Source organism: Ptychodera flava, chromosome 20 (assembly GCF_041260155.1).
Source record: "Ptychodera flava strain L36383 chromosome 20, AS_Pfla_20210202, whole genome shotgun sequence".
Lineage (NCBI taxonomy): Eukaryota > Metazoa > Hemichordata > Enteropneusta > Ptychoderidae > Ptychodera > Ptychodera flava.
Window position 1 is genome coordinate 20,004,969 of NC_091947.1, and position 21,274 is coordinate 20,026,242.

At 37.2% G+C, this 21,274-nt stretch overlaps 3 protein-coding genes across 34 annotated transcripts in view; 2 read left to right on the forward strand and 1 right to left on the reverse strand.

Moving 5' to 3' along the window:
• The window catches only part of LOC139120263 (transforming acidic coiled-coil-containing protein 3-like), a 43,066-nt gene extending 38,058 nt beyond the window's left edge, over positions 1 to 5,008 (forward strand). For all 32 annotated transcript variants that reach the window (XM_070684512.1, XM_070684513.1, XM_070684516.1 and 29 more), the window contains 4 exons: positions 246 to 406; positions 1,014 to 1,120; positions 1,661 to 1,781; positions 2,318 to 5,008. In XM_070684512.1, coding sequence (XP_070540613.1) covers positions 246 to 406; positions 1,014 to 1,120; positions 1,661 to 1,781; positions 2,318 to 2,377 — 449 coding nt within the window. In that variant the 3' untranslated portion in view covers positions 2,378 to 5,008. The remainder of the gene's footprint in view (positions 1 to 245; positions 407 to 1,013; positions 1,121 to 1,660; positions 1,782 to 2,317) is intronic.
• Positions 5,009 to 10,215: 5,207 nt separating this feature from the next.
• Positions 10,216 to 16,457, forward strand: LOC139120257 (phospholysine phosphohistidine inorganic pyrophosphate phosphatase-like). Its single transcript, XM_070684505.1, has 7 exons — positions 10,216 to 10,362; positions 10,893 to 11,080; positions 11,694 to 11,847; positions 13,151 to 13,214; positions 13,791 to 13,883; positions 15,010 to 15,101; positions 15,809 to 16,457. The coding sequence occupies exons 1-7, from the start codon at positions 10,238 to 10,240 to the stop codon at positions 15,903 to 15,905; spliced, it is 813 nt and encodes a 270-aa protein (XP_070540606.1). The 5' UTR covers positions 10,216 to 10,237; the 3' UTR covers positions 15,906 to 16,457.
• Positions 16,458 to 17,131: 674 nt separating this feature from the next.
• LOC139120783 (tripartite motif-containing protein 2-like) lies at positions 17,132 to 19,343 on the reverse strand. The gene is made up of 2 exons (XM_070685333.1): positions 19,001 to 19,343; positions 17,132 to 18,759 (listed from the first exon to the last, which is right to left on the reverse strand). Exons 1-2 carry the CDS (start codon positions 19,341 to 19,343, stop codon positions 17,132 to 17,134), a joined length of 1,971 nt encoding a protein of 656 aa, XP_070541434.1.
• Positions 19,344 to 21,274: the final 1,931 nt, after the last annotated feature.

Below are 21,274 nucleotides of genomic sequence, written 5' to 3' on the forward strand. Positions count from 1 at the left end.
ACCACCAACAGCAAAAACACAGTAATCAGATAAAGCTATAACTATTGATAAAACTTAAAAGCATGATGCTAAGTAAATGCTACCTGGGTTTCCAATTCTGATTGATATAATTCAGTCACTGTGGTGAGACATCAGCAACGTTACTGCAGTCCCAAATCATCATCCTTTGTTCCCTAATATCCGTGATAAACATCGCTTTGATAAAACTGAATGTTGTAATAATGGAATATATCTGTATTATGCAGAGGACAGTGACAAGGGCAAGACAGTTAGCAAGGAGGCCCTGACTGAAATGCAAAGAGAAAGAGACCAGGCACTGGAAGACATGTCGTCTGTAGAGTCAGCATTCAGTGACCTACATAGGAGATATGAGAAACTGAAAACTGCTGTGGAAGGCTACAAAAAGGTGAGAGAGACAGACAGACAGACAGAGACACAGAGAGATATCATTTTGTAATGTCATTCCTACAGAGACAAGTTCAATATTTACCAATGCATATCAGTGATGTTTCACCTGTATTTACAAATTGATCTTTCTACCATATCAAATTTGTACTACGAGTAAGTAGGTTGTTCCGAAAATAATGTACCTCCACAACATTTTTTAAAACTGTCAAGGGAAGATATTAGATTTCCTCTCCTGAGATTAAAACTCATCTTTAACATTTTATATACTGAAAATCTGTATTTGCTCTGTGATTTTGCTGAAGATTTGATTGCTCACATCAATCGATAAGTACCTCCCACTGTCATTCTGCATTTATAATAGACAGTAGCCAGGTGTGTCAATGCATACAAATCTCAACCATTAGGAATCATCTATATTTTACATGGTGAATGTTCCCTCACCACTCACAAATCACAGTTCAAATTTTTTATCGAAATGTACTTGATCTTTGAGATGTTTCCGATAGATGTTATGTAGAGTTTTGCTTTCAGTCTGTAAACAGCAACAGTAGACATTGTAGCTGGTTTTGGCTTCAGTGACTCATTTGAGATGGTTTTGTTTGCAGAATGAAGAGATTCTCAAGAAGTGTGTAGCAGACTACCAGGCTAAGTTGAAGAAACAGGAGCAGAGATACCAGACTTTGAAATCACATGCAGAAGAAAAGATTGAAAGGTATTCTCCAGTTACCATTGTTGCTGATAAGTCCTTCATTCCCATCAAGATCTTTCTTTTTTGAGGCATAAATACATTTTATTTGCATTACGTACATCACATGTTTCTGACCATATGAGTGTAATGGCCCGTGACCTCTTTCCTCCACTGGGTGGCTATTTCTCTGCCTTAATTCAATGCTATGTTTGTGTTCTTTGTCAGATATTTCACCAGATCATCTTCATCAATATTTGCATCATTTGACCTTTACCCTGTCATTTATCGATCAAATGATATTGTTCTGAGGTCTATGGTAGAACCTTGCAGTGAATAGGGGTGATAAGGGTCCGGAAGTCCCTCATTGTAGTTCTTGTCTCTCTCCTTTGACCCTATCACACCCCCACCCCCCACTTTCATATTTACCAGTCCAACCAAAAAGCCATAAGCCTGAACAAAACTAGTACGGTGGAAGGGTCATATGCATTCTTATACGGCAGTCCTTATTCTTGTGACATACTTTTGAAACTTCTGATCATCACAATCTTGCGTTTTGCTTTGCAGTGCAAACCTGGAAATTGAGAAGGTCCGGAAAGCAAACGCTGCTGAGATTGCTGGGCTCCAGGCAGGACTCAAGAGAGAACAGATGAAAGTGCAAAGCTTAGAGAAAACAGTAGATCAGAAAGTAAGTGATTCTGGTTCAGTCAACCCTCACAGAGCTTGTAATCCATTGACCAAATGGTGCTGTTACATGCACATACTGTAGACAAATAGATAGGTGATCGGTATTTTATATTGGTGGCATTTAAATGAATAAATAAATCTACTTATCTCTCTATGTACACCCTGTATATGGCAGGATATTGAATCACTCTTGTGAATTCGTCGGTGTCCAGTTGTGTTGAAAATATGGTATTCTCAACTTTCGCCACTAGAGGGCGCTGCTCAAGGGCTTCTTTATGACTCTACTTGAAGTGAGGTCTAAATTGTTCAACATATTACCCAATGATTGGCTAAGACATTTTGTAGAGTCTAAACACTGATGTTTTGCTTGTGAATAAATGAATGAATGACTTTGATATTGCAACTGTCATAAATTTGTCATCTAGTAAATCTCATTTCATTCAAGTATTGCAAACTGAGCTGCGAGACTTTCATGAAAGTACTGCTTCAGTCAAACCATGATTTAACGTGGCTCTGTTTCTATTATTTGTGTTGCAGACCAAAGAAAACCAAGAACTGACCAGTATATGCGATGAACTCATAGCAAAGATGCAATAGTTGTTGTGGAAAGATTTTTGCAATGCACATTTCAGCTACTGCAGCCTCTGCCAAGTTTCAACACAGATTCAGACTCAACAGGACAAAGCCATTACAAGTTTTTAGTTTTTCAAGATGCCCTACCAGGAAAAAAATTCACCTAAAGTAGGAACGTCGTCGGACGCATACAGGAGATTTGATGTGATTAGATTCTGTAGGATTTTTGTTTTTGTGTCTTCGTGGTTGGTGAACTTCAAGATTAAATGATGAAATATTCAGCCAGTTCTACCAGCAACTTGTTCCGTGGTGATTGTGAACGCTGTCAGCTGTAACAAAGAGCGTTGTGTGCAGACAGCAACAGAGACAACTGACCACTGTAAGATGTGGCCAACACTTGCGCACTTGTCCGAATCCGCTTGTATTCCACACACTAGTCAACAACCCTCACAGATGGAATTCCCACCATGCCTCCAGATATCCCACATTCCCCAGAGAAGCTTTCCCCACCCCTGTTTATTTCTACCGCTTCTCTTGGGTGAATGATGGCACCTGGCTTTGCACCATGTAGCTCAGTGTAGATAGATACCTAAGTAAATAGAATGTGTGCCAACCCGGGGAAGGACAACGCCCTTGAATCAAAACTATCGATGTACTAAAATCATATGCAAAGGTGTGTATTTTCACATTCGCATCTGTCACTCTCTCGTGCTTCCTGTCATCTTTTACTTCTGATCCAGTATTTTCATTATTTCTGTAAAATATGTTCATATAATGAATTCTTCTTTGTAAAGTAAAAATGTTTCTTTGATTTCATCCGACATGATCCATGAACACACCGGCTGTACAGTCCTTTTTGCAAACACACCTTGACTGACTACACACAGTTAGTTACACTTTGCTTTTTAACTTTGCTTGTCATGATTTTCTAGAAACTATAGATCTGATAAGGATTATTGTTATTATTAATATTACAAGAGATATTTTTTTCTATATAAGCGATATTTCAAAATTTAATGAATGAATGTACACAGTTTAATAAAAATTTAGGCATGCAAGTGTAAGTTTTTTGTGATAGCTAGCCTCAAACTTTCTTTTCTTTGCATGGCAATAAATTCACTGGATTTTCACAAGGCCACTGTATTTTCACAAGTAAGGCCTTTGAAAGTTGATCTTGAACATAAATCTGTAGCTTTGTACCCTATAACACCAAAAATGTGGTCCAGCCCTGTCGTGTGACATGTGGTGTAGGTTGGATCAATCCACTGGGACATGGGGAGGGGGGAATTGAAGGTGTGAAAAATGTCTTTGTAGGTGTATTTAAATGTGTTTTTTGCGACATGGGACTGGCTTTTTCCCCCAGCGTGTCAGAAGCTCCAAATTTTAAAAGCAGAAAATATAGTAAGTTGTTTTTGTAAATTAAAGTTGAGAAATTGCATCTTTCACCAAAATTTTTTAATTTGGGGTGCTTGACTATATTGTGGTATATTGAAGTTGACCAACAACAAATGCAAATGTTTTGCAATGGAAGGCCCAGCTTCAAAGATATTTATTGATAAAAAATTATTGCATTTGAAGAAATTTATGCAATCGTTCATATAAAAGTTTCATAGCTTCACCCATAGGTGCTTATTTGTGACAACTGAAAACCAGAGTCATAACCCGAAAATGCAGATAGAATTAGAAGTGAAAATGCTACAGAGATATTCATACTCACAAGCATAGATGTATAGTCAGTAGTTTAGACTTCACCTTCATGGTAAATGTGGTAGAATTTTTACCTTTTGTAAGTTCATCAAAGTCAACAGCTTCAGTCTCATAACAGTGTTTGTTGAGGCATTGTGCAGGAATACATAAACTGACCTGGAAAAAGAAAATTTTCCGAACGGGTGAGAGAAGAAAAAAATGGTACGATACGACAGCTCAAGGAATAATTAGGCTTAGGGTATAGTTTTGAAATGAAGGGGTGTTCCCACAAAATCATTGAAAGCAGATAGCTTATGGCAAGTTACTCTTCTCCCAGACGTATTTTACACAATTTAGAAATTTTCATAAGACATTTCTGCCAACTCTTTGATCGAGAGGTGATGATTGTCTGGGCACTATAGTACTTGCCAATGTGAAATATGAAGTCTGTATGGTCAGGGAGTTCCCAGAATCCATGATTGTTGAGGGTCTGAGAATTTGGTCCAGGTACTTACACTGACCCAAACTCTACCACTGTCAGTAGTTTAGAGTGAATTTCATGTGGTAAACAATTATAAAGGTCTTTGTCAGGAAGATGTCATTTATCAAAATTATCTGTCAGCACTTTTTTGATGTCATAAAATTTCACTTATTAGTCTATGTCATCAATAGAGTTTGTATAGAATTGAAAAAAAAATGGTCAACAATCATCAACATTTGTATTATGAGAAAGTGATTTAATTTAATTTTTATGCATCACGCCAGCTCTATCACGTGGGTTTCAGTCGTTTGTTGTGCTTGTGGACTTGTTGGAGTAATGAACAGTAGCACCTGTTGTGCCTCGTATTCCAAGCTGTCCAACACGTTTTTATATTTCTTGATTATTATTCTGCTGTCACAGTTTGCTGCATTTAAACAATGGAAATCCCATCAGAAATAAAATACCTTTTGTTTTTGCCATGTAAAGTATGCCTGACTCCTCAGTGTCTTATTGCTATTACCTTTCGCACTGCAAAGTTTTGAATGTGTTCCCAAGGTATGAACACACCTGGAAAGTACCAGAATTTTTCAGAACTGGAAAGTCAGGGATTGAAATTCCAGGAAAAATATGTACAACTACTGGATGATCAGTGAGCCAGCCACAATTTTACTGTAAAAAATCACTCCTGTATATATGCCATCATATCGCATCAACTGTGCAGTTGTGAAAATAACTTTGCAGTAGGTTAATGCAGAATTTGAATAGATCACCGTACAAACAAAAGCATGTGCACAGAATAAATGTGTATATTTCCATCCGCGTTTGTACACTGTAGTTTGTACCACCGTCACGTCATCTCTTTGGCATACTGAGTCTGTAGAACACGGTGAGCCCAGTTTGTTCTGAAGTAGAACCATAGGCATCCTCTTTGACATTCAGAGCTTCCAGCAATTGCTGGGAAAATGGAATGCTGGTCCCAAAGTAATCCTTCCAAATTCATGGAAAGTCCTTCAATGTTCTCTGACTTTGAGTGTGCCAATTTCGATAAAGTTGATATCAGGGTCTGTCACTCACCAAGCATTACAAGGTTACAGCAAAAACTGCAGAAAATGCTTTTGAATGTATTTGCTGATTTATGTCCTTGGAAAATATTATGCAAATATCATGACCTTGTGTAAATCACAGAAATTTGAAATTATCAACAATCAGATTAATTGGTTGAATCATTTTCATAGTATGTCAAATGCCCTTGATTAGTGTCTGTATATCATGTTGCGTGTAAACACTGTCTGTAATCTTGACCATTGCAGATATTAAACCCACAGATCAAAATAGAGCCCTTTATGGTATGTATATTTTGAAAAGAATAATTAAAAATAAGCATTCATTTGACCAGTCCTTCAAAGCTAATACTAAGCTGAGTTGATTAAACACCATGATGGATTTGCGACGAGGGTTTGGTGAAAACCACAAAAATTTCATGGCAAACGAAGTAGTGCCCTGGAGTACAGCCTGGCATATTACTACAGCGCCCTCATACGGATGCAGAGTCCACTCTTATGTTTTCATTTGAACTCTGATAAGCATGATCTGCTGAATCGGTCCCGACTCAATCAGTAATGTGTGTGGTGACAATTATTTTAAATCTTTCAAACAGTTAAACATTTGCCCTATACCTTTTTTTTACCTCTTTAATAGTTCCATGCATAAAAAGATTCACGGATGCAGTGAGAGACTCTATTCTATTAGTTTTGAAGTAGGAAGTTGACCGTTGGCCCTCAAATTTCATTTGGATCATCATTAAGGCCGCGGTAACTCTCATTTCGATATCTTTGTCAGAATTTTTGTTTATGTATAAACGACAATCCTTGGTCGGATTCCTTAAAGGAATGGTATGATTATTTTAAAAATTTATATGAGCAATGTGGTGACGCAGTTTCAGGAGATGAAAATCTTACACACACTGTAAATGATTTTTACATGGCATGGACACGTCATCGACCAGTATTCAAGATGACGATATTTTGAACAAGAGTATTTCTATTGAGGAAATCGCATCGAGTCTGAAAAGATTAAAATCTTGTAAATCACCGGAGTTGATGGCATTCCTGGAGAATTTTGAAATTTTCAGCAGATATTACTATTCCCTTTATACACGTTTTGTTTAATAGAATTTTTGAATCTGGTTATTTTCCCGAAGAATGGGCTAGAGGTGTTGTTATTCCTCTGTTTAAAAAGGGAAATAGAAATGATACAGGTAATTATCGGGGTATTTCTCTTTTAAATGTTTTTGGTAAAGTGTTTACCTCAATTTAAATGAGGTTGACATCATGGGCGGAACTCAATGAATTAAGATCTGATTGTCAAGCGGGTTTTCGAAGAGATCACAGCACAGTTGATAATATCTTTGTTTTGCACGCAATGATACAAAAATATTTGAGTGTAAGGGGTGGGAAATTTTATTGCCTTTTCGTTGATTTTGCAAAGGCATTTGACAGTGTGAATCATTCTTTACTTCTTTATAAGCTTTCTCTTCTCGGTGTCTCAGGTAAAATGTTTTCCATTCTTCGCTCCATGTACTCTAATGTGAAATCATGTGTAAAGTCTGGGTCTAAGCTTTCAAATTATTTTGATTGTCCATCTGGTGTTAGGCAGGGATGTATGCTTAGCCTGTACTATTTACTTTCTTTATTGAAGAATTGAACGACATGTTAAAAAACTCTGGTAGCATTGGAATTCAATTAACACAAGATATGTACAACTTATTTTCACTGCTGTACGCTGATGATGTTGTAATATGCTCTGACTCTGTTGTAAACTTACAGAAGTTGATTAATATTTTGGGTGAATTTGCAGTAAATGGTCAATGGCTGTAAATATTAATAAGACAAAAATAATTGTTTTTCGTAATGGAGGTCATAGAGCTCGCACAGAAAAGTGGGTTTTGAATGGTCACAATATAGAAGTTGTTTCTTATTATAAATACCTAGGTATTGTTTTATCTTCTAGAAATAGATGGGGCAAAGCGGTTTCTACATTAGCGGAGCAAGCTAATAAAACTCTAGCCATGCTATCTGTTGCGACAAAAAAAATTGGAGGATTGCCATGTAACACACATTTTATGCTTTTTGACACAACTATCTTACCAATTATGATTTACGCTTCTGAAATATGGGGCTTCCAACGTTATGAAAAACTTGAACAAATACAAAGAAAGTGGTGTAGGGCCTTTTTAGGTTTGCCACCAAGTGCAACAAATGAAGCTGTTGTAGGAGAATTGGGCAGATTTCCTATTTTTGTGTACTCTCTGAAACGCTGTATTAAGTTTTGGTTAAGGTTGTTGTTAGAACTACCCTCTTCAAGATTGCCACGCCAAGCATATGTCATGCTTTCCAACTTGATGAATTAGGGAGGCATAACTGGGTTACATCAATAAGAATATTTTATATTCTTATGGTTTTGGCTTTGTATGGCTGGCACAGGAGGTTGGTAACAAAGAAATGTTTTTAAGTGATTTTGAGAAAAGGGTAAAAGATATTTGCAAGCAACAATGGCGGGGAAACATTATGAAAATAAATAAAATGCGTACATATATTGAGTTTAAGAGCGCCCTTGAACCAGAGAAATACATTTCTTTAAATATTAATTTTAAAATCCGCCAAACAATAGCATGCTTCCGTTGTTCATGCCTTCCTTTAAATATAGAAAAAGGTAGACATGTGGGTTTAGTTTTAACTGAAAGATTTTGTGAAATGTGTAATTCTAACAAAGTCGAAGATGAGTTTCATTTTTTGTTGGAATGTCCCACTTATCATAATATCAGATCATTGTACTTACCTGAAGATATCTGTATTCATCCAAATATATGTAAGTTTCAGCGTTTATTACGTTCTACCGATGAACGTGTATTGCGTAAGGTTGGTGTTTTTCTGTTTAAAGCTTGTCAGTTGCGAAAAGAATTACTTTGTAGGCCTAAGTTAAATGTAGACAATTCCTTGATATAGAAATTGTTAATTACGGATTTGTTTATTTTTGGTATTGTAACTTTGAAAGTTTTAATTTATTTGCATTTTTTGACGTGTAACTCCTCTGCAGATGGGCCGGAGGCCTTGAAATGCAATAAACAAACCTATATAACCTATACAATCCTTGGTCTAATTTCTGCGGCATTTTGAAATATCCAGTGATTGGTTTGTTAATGGGCGGTGCCAATGTGTGATATGCCTTGTTACTGTTGACAGTGGAATTCAAGTCCGAACATATATTTATATAATTATCAAAACTATGCAGGACACAGATGAAGTAAATCTTGAAAAACTTAAAAGTCGGTATTTCAATTAGACTAATGGGAAGAGAACATAGAAACCGTAACTGACACATGTGACAAAAACCTTAAAAATAGTCAAAAGATCATAGATAGAACGCGCCTTGGGAAAGACAGTCGGACTCCCAAACTGTTACAATTCTTTACTGATCTACCACTTGTAGGGGCTCATTTTAAAGCTCTTTGAGAAAAAAAACTTTCACCGGCTTAGTTTTTTCGAAAATCCAAAATTTAATTTTCCCCCATAGACTACCATAGAGTTAACACAGGAATGGTGACCATTTTGAATTTCAAATATCACAAAATGTAGGGTAATTTGTTTCGCTAGTTCAAAACCTTGCACTGTGACCCCCAATTTTTATTGTTGATTTGGTAAGAGAATGGTTGACAGTTTCATTCAGGAACGTTTGAGCACAAGTTTAAGTCTTTCATTTTCGAGGCGCATACTACCTTAAATTGCCAGAAGAGTTAAAATTTGATATGTAAAATGGAAATTTATATTTTTTTGTTTATTCATTATATTCCTAGAGTTGTGGTTGAAATTTGGTGATTCAGTTTACGCATCAATAATGGAATTAATTGTTCACCGTGGCCGAGTGTTACTTTTTGTTACACATTTTAAAAGATTAAAGGATTAAAAAACATTTTCTCTGTTTTAATGAGACACCTATGGGTCCATAGCTGTGGTGTTTTCGGACGGGATTTCTGCCTTTTACGGGCTGGTTTGAGCTATGAGACACCCAGTACAGACTGTTTTTACACATAAATTCAATCCAATCTCTGAATGAGCCATTACATGTATTTCTCAGTTCCCTATGTGTTATATAAACAACCTGGCGATGGGTTTCATATCACCAGACCAGACTTTGCGAAGGTAAGGGAAACTTGGCAAGTTGAGAATTTCTGTTATTTGTTATTGTTTTCGTTGTTGTTGTTTCCCTTGTTTGTGTGCGTGTATTTCATATTTTGCCTTCTGTAGGCATTTTTTCCAAGAATACCATTTTCCAACTTTCCCGTAATATTGTTACTTTTAGTTCATGCGTTCCAAACATGTGGCACACAGTCCATGTAGCCGACAATGAGATGCAAATGATATGCGGTCAAGGTCTCCTCAACTAACTTTCAGCTGGTTCTTCACTTTCTACTATTTTTTTAGTATTTTTTACAAAGGCACAGACTTATTCTACCTGCAACTTAAAACTGATAGTGATTTTGTAGCTCATTCTTTACTATTTTTCATAGTTTTTGATAGCCGGTAACACACACTTCGTGTTCGTGTCGGCTACATGGACGATCTGCCCAGGTTAAACATGTAGGCTGAAGTGGCATTCCTAAGTGTCGCAAATTTTGTTCATGTGGAAAATTGATACCAAGCTAGGTAGTCTCAATAAGTATGGCGGCCTGGTATGAGAACTGCTCCGATGTTAAAGGTGTGCTGTTGGATATTTCGGGGGTTCTTTACGACAGCGGCGGCGATGGCGGGATTCCCATTCCGGGATCTATCGATGCTGTCAAAAGGTATGCAGATTTCGACCCTCCCAATGTATGTCATCCAGCGTCCGGCCGTTGCTGACTTTGTCCTTGTGTAACCTTTGCTCAGTTCCGTCGCGGCTTCAGCTGGTCCAAGGGTTGCCCACAGGCGTCCTGGGCCGGCTGGGTAGTCTGCTTGATCGACCGATCATCTGCTCGATCTATCGTACTCGTTGCTCCGCCCGCTACCGCAACTAAAGGTGTATGGGTGTATTTTAGCTGCGGTAGAGGGCAGAGCAAAGAGTACGCGATCGATAGATCGAGCAGACGATCGCGGTCGCTCGATGAAGCAGACGACCACCAGCCCACAAACGCCTGTGGGCTTCTTGTCATACATGACATTGGCTTGCAGAGAATCACCTTGTTTTTCTTGGATTTTTGACGTACACACACACACACACACACACACACACACTGTTGTTGATGATGTTTGTATTGGTTGAAATCTATTAAAATCCCCCAATAATCTGATGAAATACATGATTTCTGCTTTTCATTTCATTCCTCTACTAAATCAGATTAAAATCATCGGATTTACAAGTCAGGTTTTGCACCAATGAAACTCAAATAACGAGAGAGAAACTGGTTGGCAAACTCACAAAGCTAGGTTTTGACATCGAGGCCAAGGAGGTGATTGCACCCGCTCCGGCTGTATGTCATGTGATCAAGGAGAGGGGACTTCGACCACATTTATTGGTTCATCCAGGTCAGTAAAGTATTCAAATCACAGACATTACCATTTCAGTCACCTCGGTACACACTAATATATGACACTTATATGCTCATAGAGCTCTCTGTTTGTTTGGCATTTGCACGGTGATAAATAGTAATACATTAGCCTATTTTGCAACACTAGTGACTCAAGTGTCCTTTCTAGAATCTTGAAGAAAACGTGAAAAGTTAGATTTATAGCACAGTCACCCTGGATAAGCTGTATTGCTGGATATAGTACATAATTTGTACAGTGTACAGTATACAAACAAAAATAAAATATGTGCAAAGGATACATATGATACAAGAAGCCAAGTAAACAGAAATAAATGTGCAACAATGCTCTTGAGAAATGTATTGTTTTAGCACATTACCAATTTGCAACATTATTGACTCAAATCTAAAACATTGCAGGCAGTACAATCGTTTAGCAGAACTATGATAATTGCTTTAATTTTTCAAGTATTTTTAACATGTTTTGAACTTGAAGCATTTATTTTACATTGCAACAAAACTTATTTTTGGTTGACTACGTCATTGTAGCCATCAAATTGAAAGATTCTTTTCATCTTGTATAATTTTCATGACATATATTTATCTCTGAATAGATTCCTTGCCAGAATACGATGGAATAGACCAGAGCAATCCTAACTGTGTTGTCATCGGCGACGCGGCAGAAATATTCTCCTATAACAATCTAAATACTGCCTTCCCGGTTCTGATGAGTCTGGAAAAACCGGTGCTAATCGCACTGGGCAGAGGGTGAGTAGCAAAGGCAAAGTGTGTTTCTATTTAGTAATTTAGGAACTTCGCACCTACCTTATATTATAGAACACAGAGATTGCATCAAGTGACATATTTATTATAATAGTATGAGTGATGCAGTATATTTTGCATTTCATCCTTTGCCCCTGACTCAGATGTAAATTGACGAGCGTAAAGTTGGCGTCATACTCATCCTCATCCTCAGCCTCAGGGGTCACGCGAAAATGAGGATGAGGATGACGCTACAGCGTCAGCTTCACCGGCGTCAGATCCGATTATTCCCGAATGCGTCTGATGAAATTATAAGTGTAAAAACGACTTTAAAATGTGCTCCAAGTTACATATCACTGTAAATGTTAATCAAAACACAGTGGGGTTTGTATTTCATAATATTTAGTAACCTCTCCTCTTAATATCCGTTTCTCACGATGTAGTTACAACGCAACATTCTTAGCCCTTAAAGTTCAAAGGTTATATGTATAATACCTTGACTTTTCAGGCCTCAAGTCATAGTTTTACAATTTAATTGTTTTATATGTCCTCTGAATAATTAGGGCTTTCATATCGCCTCTCATGGTGGAGATTTTTACAAATTTTGGACCATGTATACCCTTTTTGCACCAATTTTTGGAAAATCTTAACGCAAGAGTTGAGAGGATACCAACAAACACATCCACGGATCCATGGACTGAAAATTATGAACATTTCCAAAAAACTAGCCTGTATGAGATATTCTAACGATTAAAAATTACCTGCGAACCAGTTTAACGATTCAAAAGAAAGTTGAGAAAGAATTGAGTTGTTATTTTCTTAAGTTATGGGCAAATTTTATCATTTATCCGTCATCAGGTAGCGTAACTTCAGCAATCTTCGGATACGACCCTGAAGCTGACGCTGAGTAGCATCATTTTCAGTGTCAGCTAGAAAGGTCACCTGAGGCTGAGGATGAGGATGAGGATGACGCCAACTTTACGCTCGTGTAAATTGGGTCATATGTTGCCAGGGTCGGGGTTGAAAGGGCTAGAGTCATTGAAAAGAAGGAATATCGTTTGTAGGCCAGCTGGCTCTACTGTTTGTTGCTGTATATCTCAACTACGATTCTACCTCAGAGTGAATTCAAGTGGATTTGACCATTTATGATATTTAATGGTGACTTTACATTAATTTTGATACAAATTTAGATAAAAATTTGAATTCTTTGAATAAATGTTCATTGATACATTTTTGTCAAATAGTTGAGCAACAGTTTTGCCATTATAAAGATGATCACCTGATACAACACATAATTTTTTCCATCAAGGAAATACTACAAAGAGACTGATGGACTGAAATTAGACGTCGGAGCCTACATGAAAGCCCTTGAGGTTAGAGAAAGTTTTGAAAATTTACTGACTGGATTTTTGGTTTTGTTGATGTCAAAATCTTTTGATCATCTGTAACTTGATCACAAAAATCGTACATATTACCAGTCGTAATGTCATGTTTTTAAGGCAGTACACTATGTCATAGTTTATTTTCTATGAATATTTTTAACCTTGCAAACCTAACTTCGTACATTGCCACCGTCACATATGGACTTCTACAGAAACACCAGAATTTGAAAGGATGTGATAGACAGCTCAATGTGATCCTACCATGCAGAATTTCTAAGTGTCATCCTTTGTCATTACTTGTAGTGTCTGCAGGTTGAGATAATGTTTTGTCGTTCAAGTAACTGTAGAAAGTAGCAGTGAGGGCTCACTCTTCTGGCGTGATATTGATCAGGAGATGCCATAAATTTTTTTGCCACCTACACATCGTCTTGTTGTACTTCTGTTCACAATTTTTATTTTTTATTTGTGAATTTGTTGGCCGTTTTTTTTGTATTTTCACTGGAAGAAAATGCTTTTTGATGAGATGACTCTGAGTTTATTTTCTTCATTCCTCTTTTTATATATTAGTATTCTTGTGACTGCCAAGCAGAGGTTGTAGGCAAGCCATCGCAAGCATTCTTCATGTCTGCACTGAATCACATGGGTGTTGAAGCCAAACATGTAAGTCCAAACTTCTACCTGAATCCCCTTCTACACTGTGGTTTGGTCCAAAACCAATTGTTTTCAATGGCGGGTTTGGACCTGTGTACAGGGAAATGGAGTTGAAAGGGAACAAGTGGGGTGATATACATGGCGCATGTGCAATCTGTGATGGGAAGGATAGTTTTGTAGATGTAAACAAGACTTTCACTATATCCATTTTATGGGTGATGCTTGTACCATACAACAGAAATTAGAAATTCTTATTTCCCCTTTTGCGATACCTGTAGAACACAGAGACCCCCTATCTTTGTTAAAAAACAAGGGGTTTTCTTAGTGTGAAGCAACTGGACCCTCTAGCATCGAAAATTATGTGAGTTACTGAAAATGTTCAGTGTAGGTCAAATCATCTCCAGTTTTGCCTCCAAGCTTTACTGATTATGAGTGATTAGAAAATAGCGCTGATCTCAAATGACGTCACTGTTCTTTCTCATTAATATGCATAAATAAACATTTGTCCGCATTTTCCGCATAAACTACGAAAATAAAACCTGCGATCGCGTGAGTGTTAGAATGGCTATTTAGCGTCACACTTATTCGTATGAATTGATGACTGAGACTACAAGCTGCAACAACAGCCGCGCATACAACGACAAAATTTGTCCGAATTTCAGCACATTTGTCCGAAAGTCGCGCGCGTGCAGCTATATTTAGTAACAAACCCGAATCGCGATCAACGCTATTATGTCACAACTCCTGGGTAAAAATCAGATGTTTTTGACTGAAAAAATGCCAGAATTTGTTTGCTGTTGTAAAATCACTATTTGAAGTCCAATGAATTGTGATGACCATATTATTTCATTCATTATTTTAATTTCCAGATGTCTTGTCTAAGGCCAAAAAAATTAATAATAGGTTTGTTTCTGGTCATTGACACGTGGCAAAAATGATGCGGCGACGCATTTTTTTTCAATTTTTTTTTATTTTTGGTGATATTTGATACATTTTTCCCTTTTTTCCCATAGGGTAAATTAAATACAGGAAGAAAAAAGTTTACGCGCACACTTTGAAGTGATGCGGACGGTGACCAGAAACAAATCAATTTTTGGGGGGCCTAACGTTCTTTTTTATTATTATTTTTTTACAGGCCATAATGGTTGGTGATGACATAGTCAATGATGTCGGCGGAGCTCAGAAATGTGGAATGCAAGGATTGCAAGTCAGGACAGGAAAATTCCGGTGAGCATTTGTACAACAGCATGACTCAAACAAAACATGACATATTATCAAACTGGGAACAATTGCAGTGGCATTTCTGATATTCATATTCTGTGCTCTTTGTCAAAGACATCATCCTGAATAATTCTCTTTAAATAATAAACACAGAAATTGTAGTCTGCACCTCCAAAATCAGACATTGAAAATTTGATCATACTTCACTCAAGGAAAGTATATTTGAAAGAATGTCAACTTAAAGCTCCATAAGCTGTATCTTGTGGCTATTTTTTCAGAACTTTTGTTTTGTGGTTTCCCTACACTTTCTGCATTGAATCCCTAAACTGTAATTTAATGCCAAGTATTTAGCATATCACCACAAACTACATGAGAATAATCTCCATTGTTATTGTTGAAAATTGTATCCAAGTCCGACTAGAATTCGTTTGTAAACAATAAACAATGATCACTACACACATACGAGCTGTGTTGACAAAAAGAATACTCGAAATTTCAGCATGACAAACGGATTAGGGTCAGACACGGTAGTTGATATACAGAAGCAGAATACTGAAAAACTTGCAACATTATGGCTTATGTCCCTTTAGTCTTCTTCAAACCTGACAGATAAAATTGAAAGAGTTAATCAGTGACCTTTTATTTCTTGAGGTCTTGAATCATTAGAGGAAAACTTGGAATACTGTCTTAGCTCATTTCATATTTTTTAACAGTCCATCAGATGAAAATCACCCAGAAGTAAAACCAAATGGTTACGTCAATAACCTAGCTCAAGCCGTTGATCTGTTGTTGACAAACCGAGGATCGTGATTTCAGGAATTATTCAACACAAAGAGCACATCCATCCATCTCTGATATTAATCATTGTTACGGAATGGACTTGATGAGGTTGGTGACATTGCAAATCCAGGACAGAAGTTATCATGCTGGTCAAAGTTGACAGGTCATGTGATGCAGTTTCATCCAATCAGAACTTTTCATAACAAATTACCTGATCAAGCCTATAAATGGAGCTGATTTCAGTTGCTGATTTCACAGAAACAGAAACATTACCTGCCGTAAAAAATTCAAGACTGATTGATAAACTGAATGCTCAAGTTGTTGAAAAGGAATTCAGAGTCTTACTGTCAAAAAAGTTAGAATATGACACATTTTTAGGCAAAATTGTATATGTAAGATAATTTATTATAGGACTAATTTTTGGTGTGAATAAAGTTTTCTCAGTGCTGTTATTGTATAACTGGCCTTAATATAACATTGTAAGTCTATATTCAGCAGCATTTAAGTGTGAAGCATGTATCAAGCATGTAACAGTTACAAAGCAAAAGTGTAGTAGCATTGAATAAAAAATTGTAAAATTTACTTTGATTTTTCAGTACACACAAACAACAATACCAAATGTGATATCATAGTTATTCCGTGCTGTAGCTGTGGACAAAGTTTTAAGCACTTGCTTTTTTGAACAAATGAAAATCATTGTTCTGAACGTAGCAGTTGTAAAAAAGAAATACCCGATTTTTCTGATAATTGGCCCACTCTCATGGTCATTATTTTTATGGTGGACGCTTGTTTTAGATTTTCTTTTTTGCGTGATCTTTACCAATGGCTTTCAATTTGCCTCATTATACAAAACATTAACTGAAATTTTGCCAAACACAAAATATGTTTCACATTGGAGTCACTTAATACGACTGAAATACATACTGTCAGTACTAATGATTTCATATCATCAATGTTGGTCTCAAAATCCATAAACAAATAATTTGCACACTATGCACAATCACGGCACAACAGGTCACAGTGAAAGCTAAAAGATGGCAGCTTGTCAAAGTAAAATCATTCAAAAATTACATGTAAACACTGCTTAAAAGGTATTAAACTGCTTATTATAAAAGTACAAATCTGATAATATTGGCATTTCAGTTGTAATTTTTGGGCAAATTCTCAATAAACTTGTGATTAGAACCTTTCTCTACAAAATGTAAAACAATATCTGACTCCAGTGTCCAGGCTCTTCCAACATGGGACATTGTTTCTCACTGTACAAACACTTTGATGCAGTGGTTGTTTGTGTCAGCTACAATCACCCTGCAAGGTACATCATCTGTCAGTGCTAAACCAGTGGGGTACTTCAGCCCTCTCCTATCACTCTCAATACAACGAACAAACTTACCTCCAATATCAAACTTCACTAGACAGCTAGGATTAGACATAGTAAGGTAGACATATTTATCGTCCTCAATCGCGATTTTCCTAGGGCATCCCAGCATGCCATTTCCACACTCAGAGGCAAAGAAATACAGATATTGATCATCTGAACTGAATACCTGGACAAGCTTGGTTACGTAGTCTGCTACAAACACCATCCCATTGTTTCCGACTTTAACACCCACGGGCAAACCAAACTCCCCTTCACCTTTCCCCTTTGACCCAAATGACCTGAGATATTTGCCACTCCGGGTGTAGATCTTCACACAGTGCTCTCCAAAGTCTGTCACATAGACATTGCCATTTGAAGGGCTAATACCCAAGCCTATAGGATCTTTTAGTTCATGGTTACCAAAAGTCCTTATAACATGTCCATTCTCATCACTGACAACTACTTGCTTATTATTATTATCTAGAGTGTAGTATGTATTATCATCTGATATAGCTATGTCAAATGGTAAGAATGACTTCTTAAACTGTTTGAATTCCAAGATTTTCTTACATATGCCCTCTTTTGTGACGATTTTCAATCTGAAATTATCTCTATCTGCACAGACAATGTCTTTGTCACCATTTATGGCTACAGCGATGGGCCCTTTGCACTGTCCCCTACCACTTCCTTTACGGCCAATAGTCTTTACCAATCCTTTGATGACAGGTATGATGACAGGACAGCCTGGTAGTGGATTTCCTGCTATTGTGATGGTAACTTCATATTTTCCATTCATTTGCGCATACACTTTAACTCTGTGAGTACCCTCAGTGTTACAACATGCACTCACATCTTCACAGGAACCGTCAGGTTTTCTTACTTTTGCTTTCAGTTGTTGTTTTGGGAAGACTTTGTTTCCTGTGGAATCTCTGGTCGTGATCAGAAGGTCTGCAGAGTCACCTTTCACGAGTCGTTTTGGAATATTTTCAATGGAACACTTTGAGATGTCAACGTCTGATACCAGATATCCCAGAATTCCATTCTCAGAAAAAGCAAAAGTTTGTTTGAATGCAACTTCCTCATAATTCATCTGTAGGTCAGTTTCCATGGTAATAAGTTTCTTGATAAGATTACGAGCATCTGCTTTGCCTAGGAGAAGTTGAGCAGCATTCCCATGATGCATCAGTGTCTCGATGTAGCTACATGCACTCGTAATGGTACAATACTTCAATTCCGTATCGTGAATATCAGCAGCTGCTCTTTTAATTTTGATTTTGTAATTGTTTTTCATTTCTTCGATGAGTCTCTGCTCTTCTCTCTTTATTTTCTCAACGATTCCTTGTGCTTTAATCTTCACCTTTCTTTCTTCTCTGTGGCACTGTTGTTTGAGATCACCGTGTATCTGCTTGGCCAGGGTTTTGCTTTTTTCAGCATCCTGTTCTTTTACTTTCAATTTGATAACCATGGCTTTCAATTCTGTAAGATACTCGTCTGCTGCATCTTTCAAGTCTCTGTGTACATGTGCTGGTGTGCGGTGTTTGACAATGGTGCAGTTTGAACAGACGGGTACCTGACAGGTTTCACAGTAGAATTCAATTTCATTCTTGGGATGACTGCCACAATATTCTGCTGCTTGAAGCACTTTTGGACCAGCTGACTTTTTTTTTCAAATCCGCAATGGTCATAATTGTATGTGCTCGTGTTAGTAAAAGATTTCTGTGAACCTTTATGCATATTTCACAGAGGAACTGTTTGCACTCCATACACCTGTGGGTGGCCGTATTCTCTTGGCAACCTTCACAGTCGATCTCTGCTTCCCGCATAGACTCCAGTCGCCGATTGAATATTTCAATCAGATTGCTCATGAAGAAGTTCCCTTTCAATGCTGGCACTCCCCCAGCAGGAAGCTGGTACTGTTGTCGACATTCTGGACAGTGTAGCATGTTTCGAGATCCAGTTTTCTCAACCAGTATGACCAAACACTGCTCACAGTATGTATGAAGGCATGGTAGAGTTTTAGGAGATTTGAACTTTTCCAGACAGATTGTACAACAGAGTAAATCTTCACCAACTTCTTCCAGGAACTTGACTTCTGAAGCAGTGGCCATTTCGCATGTGTGTCTGTGCAAATAAACTGTTTGACATTGGCAACAGAGTCAAATAGGGCCATCTATCTTAATATTTAAAAACCATACATTGTTTTATTGTATTACTCAGTTTTGAACCAGATAAAATAGTTAAATTTAATCTCCGGAATTGTTGCTTCTACTTTTGCTATTTTGGAATAAAATATTCCAGTTTTTCGTTTCTGTTTTTTTTACAGGCAAAATAGTTTCACATCTCTTTCACCATTTTATTTTTAAACTGACTCTCTCCTCTGACCGAACTAATTGGAAAGGCCGCCTACAGCAACTATTGTTAACAGAACCATGAAACCAGGGAAAGGCTAAAAACAGAGATATAAAATGAGGTATTTCTCGAAACAGCCTTCCACAACAGGCTTTTTTCCATGTAATTGCCTAAAACAAACTAATCGTTGACAGATTAGTACAGTATTTACTGTTAACACAAACAGCACTAATCACTCTCACAATATGCCCCCAAACCGTAAATCATAGCGTCCAGAACTCTGGTTGATGCTGGGTCAATTTATTTTGACACCACACTCACTGGATCACTTACTATAGAGTCATCCAGTCGACAGTGACTACTCTCTTCATAACAAATCTGGCTTCTCCTCTTCGAAGACGAAGATGACTATCACGCAACCAAAAAGAGGGGATACATAACAACAGTGCAACTGATGAAGGAACTTGGCGGTTGGTTCCGAAACACCGTTAAGATGAATATCACTCAATCATAAAACCTGTTTTACCGGGGACCCAGATGACATGACCAGGGTCAAAGCACTATATAGATTCACCGGTATCTCGCCATGTTTCCCGTTATCACGAAACCTCATTAATCGACTCAGTATATCATATATCACTAACACTGGTAATTAATACCCACCAATGTGTGAAGTAGCCTTCTACTGAGCATCCATGAATTCAATAAAAATTATCAGCTATATGATTGCATGAATCCAGTGGACTGCTAAATATCTATGGAAAGTAGTTTAATTACTAGAGAGCAACAGCTCTTTCTCTCTTAGAGTGTGAGATAGCCTTCCTGATGATTATTCGATAGAAATAGAATCATAGATTTTTGTACAACTTTGTCAGGCCAATTGTGCATAATTAGTCAGTACACTCGTCAAGAGACCAAAACATAGAGTTAAAGCAAACTTTTATCTCACCATCTGGATATTTGTAGTTTTTAGCGTTTTTCATTTCTGACTGTTTCTTGATCTTCTCTGCAAAACATATTTTATTGCTCAGTGTTCACTTTGGAAACACTACCTCTATATCTAATGTGCATTATTGTTTTGAAAATTGAAGTTATTGAAAAATCGGTTTTCCTGCCACTGTTGCCAATAGCCAGAAGAATCCAAGGAACATTATTTTTTTCCGTGACATGCCACAGTGCTGCTGTATTGATGAAGTATGCCATTTATCAAACACTGTATAAAATAATATTCAGCAAGATAAGTGGTTCTCATTTGATTATGGCTAAAGTACTTCAATCAAATTTCATGTATTTTACGTGTACATGTCTTATTGGTGTATGCCTGAGTTCAGAGTTTATTCTATAACAATGCTGTTATAGGACTGTCTTTTGTTACAAATGAGTTTAGTATACGTGATGAAATGGTAACAAGAACTATATTTACTCGCTGCTGTATGAGCTGTAACAAATTTAATTACCTGATTTGGCAGAAACATGACAACAGTAGAATGCAAATTTAGACCTTACGCCACAGTCACATGTAATGTATAAATATCAGAGTGCTATAAATGACATTAAGAGGAAATTTATGTGAAGCTAGCTTTTTGGTTTGCTTTCGGTCAAAATGGCAACGAAACCGCTCGTTGTGTATATTCTATTTTAGTTTGCACCAGGGTTCCTAATTAACAACATGGCCTTCTTCAGATTTGTT

What these genes read in the sequence shown, in the direction of transcription:
- LOC139120257 (XM_070684505.1), top strand. Translation starts at nt 10,238, where the DNA reads ATGGCGGCCTGGTATGAGAACTGCTCCGATGTTAAAGGTGTGCTGTTG. An exon ending in ACATTTATTGGTTCATCCAG is followed by an intron (nt 11,081 to 11,693) that starts GTCAGTAAAGTA and finishes ATCTCTGAATAG; the next exon opens with ATTCCTTGCCAGAATACGAT. An exon ending in TGGGTGTTGAAGCCAAACAT is followed by an intron (nt 13,884 to 15,009) that starts GTAAGTCCAAAC and finishes ATTTTTTTACAG; the next exon opens with GCCATAATGGTTGGTGATGA.
- LOC139120783 (XM_070685333.1), bottom strand. Translation starts at nt 19,343, where the DNA reads ATGGCCACTGCTTCAGAAGTCAAGTTCCTGGAAGAAGTTGGTGAAGAT. An exon ending in GAATACGGCCACCCACAGGT is followed by an intron (nt 18,760 to 19,000) that starts GTATGGAGTGCA and finishes ACCGCACACCAG; the next exon opens with CACATGTACACAGAGACTTG.